Source organism: Amaranthus tricolor, chromosome 1 (genome assembly GCF_026212465.1).
Source record: "Amaranthus tricolor cultivar Red isolate AtriRed21 chromosome 1, ASM2621246v1, whole genome shotgun sequence".
Classification (NCBI taxonomy): Eukaryota; Viridiplantae; Streptophyta; class Magnoliopsida; order Caryophyllales; family Amaranthaceae; genus Amaranthus; species Amaranthus tricolor.
The window spans coordinates 41,782,831-41,790,421 of record NC_080047.1 but is presented as its reverse complement, the minus strand read 5'-3'; the positions used below and the strand labels follow the sequence as shown (position 1 = coordinate 41,790,421).

Below are 7,591 nucleotides of genomic sequence, written 5' to 3'. Positions count from 1 at the left end.
GTAATGTAGAAGAGATCTGGTTTGTTTATCTGTATCTTTTGCTGTTTTTATTTGGATCTTTGCTTCTTTTTTACTTATGTCTTTCTTTCATAGTAATATACCTTTTTTAGCATTGATTTCTGATTTAATAAGTATATAACACATGTTGTAGTTTAATCATCAACTTAAGCTTTTTGTTGACTTGTTTCTGTGGCTCAAATCTCATTCACCTTGCTTCTTCGTGGAGTTATTAGCCCCACGTATGAGTAAGAGTTGTGATGCGTCCACGCTTTAAGCGTAAAGTGCCCTCCTGTGAGGGAAATATGATAAAGTACGAGTATATAACAAATTTTGGGACTTCGACTATTGGCTCACATCTCATTCACTTTGCTTCTTAGTAGAGTTATTAGCCCCACGTATGAGTAAGAGTTGTGTTGTGCTGCATCCACCTTTCTAGCTCAAAGTGCTTTTGTTGCTTTTGTGTGGGGGAAATATGATAAACTACCGAGTATATAACAAATTTTGGGACTTCGACTATTAACTTAGGCTTTTGGCTGAGTTGTTTTTTTATATTTAAAGTAAAGGTCATTGCTCAAGTCTCATTCACCTTGGTTTCTAGTAGAATTATTAGAGCCAAGTATGAGTTAGAGTTGTACTGTATCCACCCTTCTAGCCTAAAGTGTTCTTGGGGTTCGACCATTGGCTTAGGCTGTTGGTTGAATCGGGTTTTTGACAAGATAAAGAAAGGAAAATTGGAGTGAAAAGTAGGAAAAAAAAAAAAAGAAACGTAGAAAGATGGTTTGTGGGTGGGTTGCTTTTGTTGTTATATTGTATTTTCTTTATGTTGGATAGCAACTTATCTATGCTTACTTTCTCTAATAGTCTTATGTATTGGGTTGGTACTAGTGGGGTTTGTTTATTTTTGTTTGTGGAGTTCCTTTGAAGGGATTATATTGTTTGTTGCTTTATTACTTTGTTAGTTTTTATGATTTTGGGTGTGCAAAAGTAATATAATTCTACTCATTAAGTTATATTGCTGATCAATATTACACATCTTGTTTGCACATGTATTGTTTCAGAAGTGCAGTAAACTGTGTTTATGCTGGTGGGTCAGGGATACTTTCAAGCATTATTTTGACCCATTGTTAATTCTTGGGACTCCGTTTATAAGAGAGGGTGAAAATATGCAGACTCCGAAAGCGAGGTAATTTTCGTATTTTGCTTTTGGATCTAAATTGCTCCTTGTTCTTGCTGATTAATGATTCTAAATTGTGGCTCGAGCAAGACTATGTTGAAAAAAGCGGTAAAAATGAGTGTGCTTTTGTTTTTGTCACTTGAATATGATAGCAAGATGCTTGTTTTTTTGTTATGATTGGTAGAAAATTGTGCATTGAGTAGTGTCCTTTGAACTGGATGTAGACTTGTAATGAGATATTGTTGGTAATGCTTGTTTGTTTGCGAGTTGCAACTGGGGTTGTTGGGCATTGTTTCATCTATTGTGATTTGCTTATTTTTACTCACCCTAGTCTTGAGTATGAACTAGTCTTGTGATTTTGAATTCATATGGGCCGTTAGGGATTAAAGCTCCGGTATTGTTGTTGTTGATGGGCTGTTATTGGGTATTGTTTCCTCTATTGGCTCATTAACCGACCCTAATCTTTCGGGATTAAGGCTTAGGTTGAGGTGTTGAGAAATTTCGGATCACATTTGAACGAGTTATTAGCGGGTCGGGTCAATAACGGGCCTTGATGTATATGTTTGGGTCGGGTCGGATAATTGTAGGAATTAGTTGCGAAAAAAAATTTCCTATTTTTTTCATACTTTTATATGATATTAATAATATTATTATATACATAGGTGAGTCGACCCGATGGGCCATAAAATAGAATAAAAAACAATTATATGAATTTTAAAAAAACGGGTCAAAGTGGGTTGGGTTTAAATAGGCTTTGACCCAACCCGACCCGTTTAAAATTGAGATGACCCACCAAACCCGGCCCATTTAAATATTGACCCAGTTTGGCTTATTTTTATATCAACCCGACCCGGCCCGTTGAACACCTTTATGCTCGGGCATTGTTGCTCTTGTTGATTAGCAAGTATGGTTTAGTTCTATGAATTATGCATACCCATTTGGCCGTTTCTCTTTTTGTTTTCATGGCTTGTTCGTAGTTCCGATCTATTTTTGTTGATCACTTTCATATTGATATGATAAAACTATGAATGAATTTTGGTTTTGTCCAAAAAATTTTGTTGGCTCATTGGCAAAGTTTTTCTTTTGTAATTCTACCTCGGATTTGTTAGTTGTGTTATAGCTATTGATTCCGATACTGGCTTGTTATTGTTTCGTGGACAGTAGGAATGGATTACCAGAAGTGGCTCAAAGAACATCTCCTATCACGAAGTCTTCACAAAAGTTGTCTCCCTTGTCAAATCGGACTGCTCGACAACTCAAAGTGGCAGGATCAGGTTCTGGAATTTCCTCTCCGACTTCTTTGAGCAGGACACCAAAGAAAAAGAGTCCGAAGGTTTTGGAACGTGGATCACCACGAAGCCCCATGACTGAGGTTAGTCTATCTAGTCTGTTAATGGGTCTGATCATCTGGCTTCGATTCTTTATAATCTGCAATCGGTAATTCCTTTGTTCATTTGGGGTAAATAGATGTTCTGGAATTATCGCGCATCTATTCCTCGAAAATCTTCTTTTTGATACTCAGATTAGAGGATACTGCACGATTTATTAGGCCGTGACAATTCATCACATAATCTCACTGTGCCCCACTCGTGTCATCATTAGACACGGAACACCCATGGGCTCTGGCACACAAACCCACGGGTCAATAGTGTTGACTTGCACATACACTTGGTGAGGTTCATTGTTTCCCAAAACTATATGGTAGTACGAGAATTAGCCCACCCAATATATATGCAAGTCTACAACCTACTATTTTATTGATGTGGGATCTTATCTCACGTGTGAAGTATTTCCAATATGATTCTTGCATTTTTTTATAGATGTGTTTGTTCAAACTTTAAAAGTAGTCTCGTTCATAAGAAATTCGAGGTAGAAGTTAAATCTAGTGAGTTCGAAAAGCCTAACAAAATAAATAATGGGGTTGTTTGGCAAATGATTGTTGACTGATTTAATGAGCTGATAGTAGTGACCATAGTGTAAAAAATGCAGAAATGGTTGCGATCGCACCAACGTAACGATGATGCGTTAACGGGAGTAATGCGGTTATTGTAACGCTTAAATATCAGTATCCCTTAATATGGCCTGAAACGCATTTTTTACGCCTTTACAACGCGTGAAATATCGATTAAGTTATTTTAAAAACCTTTACAATGCTGCTGATGCAATTTGGCTTTGTTTTTATACTATAGTAGTGGCTCATTTGCTAGCCGATAAGCTAGTTCTTTAACACAATTTGCATATTTTTTTACCCTCTGACTAGTTACCTTGGTTTTTTTCATCAACATTTGATTCATTATTTTGTATTTTTTTGTCTTATATGCAGAAGCATACCCCAAACAAGTTATCGGAGCTAGAATCTCAGCTAGCAAAGCTCGAAAACGAGCTTAAGAGGGCGAAAGACCAGCTAAATTCTTCCGAAGCACTAAAACAACATGCCCAACAAGAGGCTGAAGAAACGAAAAAGCAGCTCTTACTCATGTCAGCGAGACTCGAAGAGTCTCAACACCAGCTGATAGAGCTTTCCAATTCTGATGATTCGCGGGTCAATGAACTCCGAAAACTTTCCCAAGAAAGAGACCGTGTTTGGCAGTCTGAACTCGAGGCTATCCAAAAGCAACACTCAATGGACTCTGCTGCACTAGCGTCTGCTTTAAACGAAATTCAAAAGCTCAAACGACAGCTCGAAATGGTGGCCGAGTCTGAAGCTGCCCACAGTATGTGTGCAGAATCTGCACGCGCTGAGATCGGAAAGTTACAAATTGAGCTTGCAGAAACTTCTTTACTAGTCGAGAATATGAGAAAACAGCTTGATGAATGCAAGGGATCGGAAGCTAGCGCCCTAGAAATGGCTCGGGAAGCCCAGATGCAATTGGATGAAACCATTAAAAGTGCGGAGAATCTTCGTTTTGAAGGGGTTAAGACAAAGGAAGCTTATGATAGTTTGGTCTCAGAGTTGGATCAATCGAAAGCTGAAGTTACTTCACTCGAGAAGTTAGTTAGGAAACTCGAGGAAGATTTGAAGATTAGGTCTCGAAATTCGTTAGATGCATTGGGTGGGACCATCCCCAAGGAGGACAGTGATGATACGAAAAATGAAACCGAGGGGCTAAAAAGTGAAATCGACTCGTTGAAACTCGAGATAGGCCAGCTAAAATCGGCCTTGGAAGCTTCGGAGCTAAGATACGAAGAGGAGTATATACAAAGCACATTGCAAATTAGAAACGCGTTTGATCAAGTGGAACGTGCAAAATCCGATTCTAGTGCTAAGGAAGCTGAATACGAGGAAGAATTGAAGAATGCGAAAGTAACAATTGAAGAGCTAAAATCGGAGATGATGACTAAGGAGATGATGATAAAGAAAATGTCCGAGAATAACAATGAACTAAGGATTAAAATCGAGGAAAGTGAGAATAGCTCGAGGAAATATGAGCTCGAGGAGGAGCTTAAGAAAATGAAGGAAGATATCGAAGATTTGAAGGTGGCTTTGAAGGATAAAGAAACCCGTTTTCAGAATTCTCGAGAGGAGAATGAGAAGCTAAAAGACGAAATTCGAAAGAGCGAGGAGGAGAAAACGCAAGCAAACAAGGCGGCTGATGCACTAATCGAGGCAGCAAAGGCTTCGGAGCAAGAAGCTTTGACAAAGCTCGAGGGTGTAATCGAGGAGGCTGATAAAAGTAGTCAGAGAGTTGTGCGATCTTCTGAGCAGCTCGAGGCAGCCCAAACAGCAAATGCCGAGCTAGAAGCTGAGTTGCGGAGATTGAAGGTTCAATCGGATCAATGGAGGAAAGCAGCCGAAGCTGCTGCCAATATGCTTTCGACTGGGGGCAATGGTAAGTTTGTTGATCGAACAGTCTCTCTCGATAGTAACTATAATAGTCTTGCGTCGAAAATGGACTCTCCGCTTTCGGACGATTTGGATGATGAATCGCCCAAAAAGAAAAACGTAAACAGTAATGTGCTGAAGAAAATCGGGGTGTTATGGAAGAAGGGCCAAAAATAGCCTCGGCTTTTCTGTGCGATTTCTGGTAACACTTTTTTTTACCCGTGTTTAAATTTCTTTGTTTTAGAATCTCGTTCATGTTTCAATAGAATATGAGCTATGTAATCGTGTATTGTTGAGGGGGAAAATCTCGGGCAGGACGATTTGAGGAGGGTTTGTATAGTTCAAGCACATGTTCATTCAAATCATCTCTGTTTTATGTGCAAATTTGCTGTTTGCTGTAACTCGTGCAAATTTGCTCGAATCTGCTGAATCGCTTGGTTGAACTTTTAAACAGAAGTGATGATTTAATGTTGTTCAATGACATAAAAACCGTATAATTTGACTGAGCTAATCGTTGTATCAAACGCTGCTAGTAAAAAAACCGAAGCATATTCATATTCATCGAGATGTGTTCATGCGTTCAAAACAAAAGTGTAAGAACACATTACATTACACATATGACATAACATAGGATAGAGCTTTATTGCCATGTAACTGGTTTGATGTATTCAACCAAGTGATATGTTCTTTCATGTGGAAGTTCATTTGCATACGTTAAAGTATATAACATATCTTGAGCTTAAGCTTTTGATAAAGTTGGCTTTTTGACATGGTATCAGAAGTCAGCGTGATAAGAGATCACGGGTTCGAATCTCAACCACCTCTCATTTAAAGTTGAATATTCAAAGCTAGATATGAGGAAAATCTGTGTTAAATCAACATTTTTAGTCTAAAAGATTCTCGTTTGAAAAGGCGTGTTAGAGTATATAACATATTTTGGGGTTTCAACCATTAACTTAAGCTTTTAGTTGAGTTGTTTCTTAACACTAACAAAAGTAAGATTGCGTATATTTGATTGTACACATTTGGTCTAGATTTAATTTTTTATTCATCTAGATAATAGCTAGATTTGCAAATTGGTGGTTTTATGGTTTTAGAGAGAAATGTTTGAATAGAAAAATATAGAGATATGTTGTATAATAATTGAGGATCGAAATTCAGATATAGCAATTTAAATAAATTTGAATAAATATTTAAACAAATTTACCATATAGTATATTTTGCATAAAAAAAATTATGCCATATTATCAAAAAAAGTTATGACATATGGTATATTATTCCATATTGTAAACTCTTAAAAACAATTATGGTACTACAAGACATGCATTTTTAGAGTACAAATTTAAATTTAATATAATAAATGAAATTTTTTCTTTCAATATTTGCAGTGTCATCACAATACAAGAATTATGAGACAATAGTTTGAAAAGAGTATATTTGAATAATAAATATATGTTGATTTTTATGACCTATATAATTAAGCAAATAAGAATATTTATTGATATCAAAAAGGTTTTTTGAAATATATACTCATTTTGTCCCAATTATTTAACATCATTTACTATTTTTTGCATCATTTTGTTTTTGAATAATATAATTCAACACTTTTTAATTTCATCCATACATTTTAACTGTCTTTTAATTTCATTCACATAATTTTTTTTTATATCTTCATTTATCATCATATATTCACTTAAAAAAAATACTCAATTTCTCTTTAATATTAATTCAAAGTGACGGAATAATATATTTTAACCAAAATGACCGAGATTAACACAAAAAAAAATGTTAACCTTTAGTGTATGTATTTCATGATATTCAATACAAGTACAAAATACATGTAAATTGAACTAATCTCTTGTATTTAAAAATATTTATTTTGAATTCCAACAATACTGATAAGATTCACTACTAAAAACATAGAGCTTTTAGACACTTTATTTTAGACACTTAAGCAACCGTCTAAAAAAAGGAGCCTTTAGACGCTTAATTTTCGACGGTTTAAAGAGTTGGAAATTAGTTCATTAAAAGCGTCAAAAAAAAATTTAAAAAAAAAAGAAAAACAGGTTTAATAGAAATTGGAATCCCGTTTATTCTAAAACCCTAATTCCAAAATCCCGCTCTGTTGTACTCGTTCCAAAATTCCGGCATTTTGCAAATCCTAACCTATGTTCTTCTTCTTCTTCAGCCACACCGTACCCTAACCCCCGTTCTTCTTCTTCAGCGACCCCTAACCCTTGTTCTTCTTCTTCTTCAACAACCGGCCGGCCACAGTGAAGCAGGTGGGACGATTTCAACTTGTTGTAATTTGCACGATTGTTCTTCATCCCGCATTTTGTGTTGTATTGACGATTGTTCTTCATCCTCCATTATTGGCCATTGTTCTTCATAACAGTTGTTGTCCTTCATAACGACCATTGTTCTTCATAACGGCCGGCCACAGTGAAGCAGTTGTTGTCCTCGAAATCAGCGTGGACGATTTGGGCTTCCAAAACGGTGTTGTATTTTGGACGAAACAATTCTTCATCCCCTAGCACTGATTTTCTTCCAAATCAGTTAAGTATGGTGTTGTATTTTGGTTTTATCTCATTTTT

The 7,591-nt window shown here is 36.3% G+C and overlaps 1 protein-coding gene across 4 annotated transcripts in view; it reads left to right on the top strand.

The window, feature by feature from the left end:
- The window catches only part of LOC130822946 (interactor of constitutive active ROPs 2, chloroplastic), a 6,247-nt gene extending 807 nt beyond the window's left edge, over positions 1-5,440 (top strand). Inside the window, exons 1-4 of one of the 4 annotated variants that reach the window (XM_057687697.1) lie at positions 1-19; positions 1,059-1,183; positions 2,336-2,546; positions 3,498-5,440. The exon at positions 1-19 is cut by the window's left edge and continues 340 nt beyond it. In XM_057687697.1, the coding sequence (XP_057543680.1) occupies positions 1,164-1,183; positions 2,336-2,546; positions 3,498-5,174 (1,908 nt within the window). In that variant the 5' untranslated portion in view covers positions 1-19; positions 1,059-1,163 and the 3' untranslated portion in view covers positions 5,175-5,440. Of the gene's footprint in view, positions 20-1,058; positions 1,283-2,335; positions 2,547-3,497 lie in introns of those variants that run through there. The other 3 variants (XM_057687696.1, XM_057687698.1, XM_057687699.1) reach the window with 3 other exon arrangements.
- Positions 5,441-7,591: the final 2,151 nt, after the last annotated feature.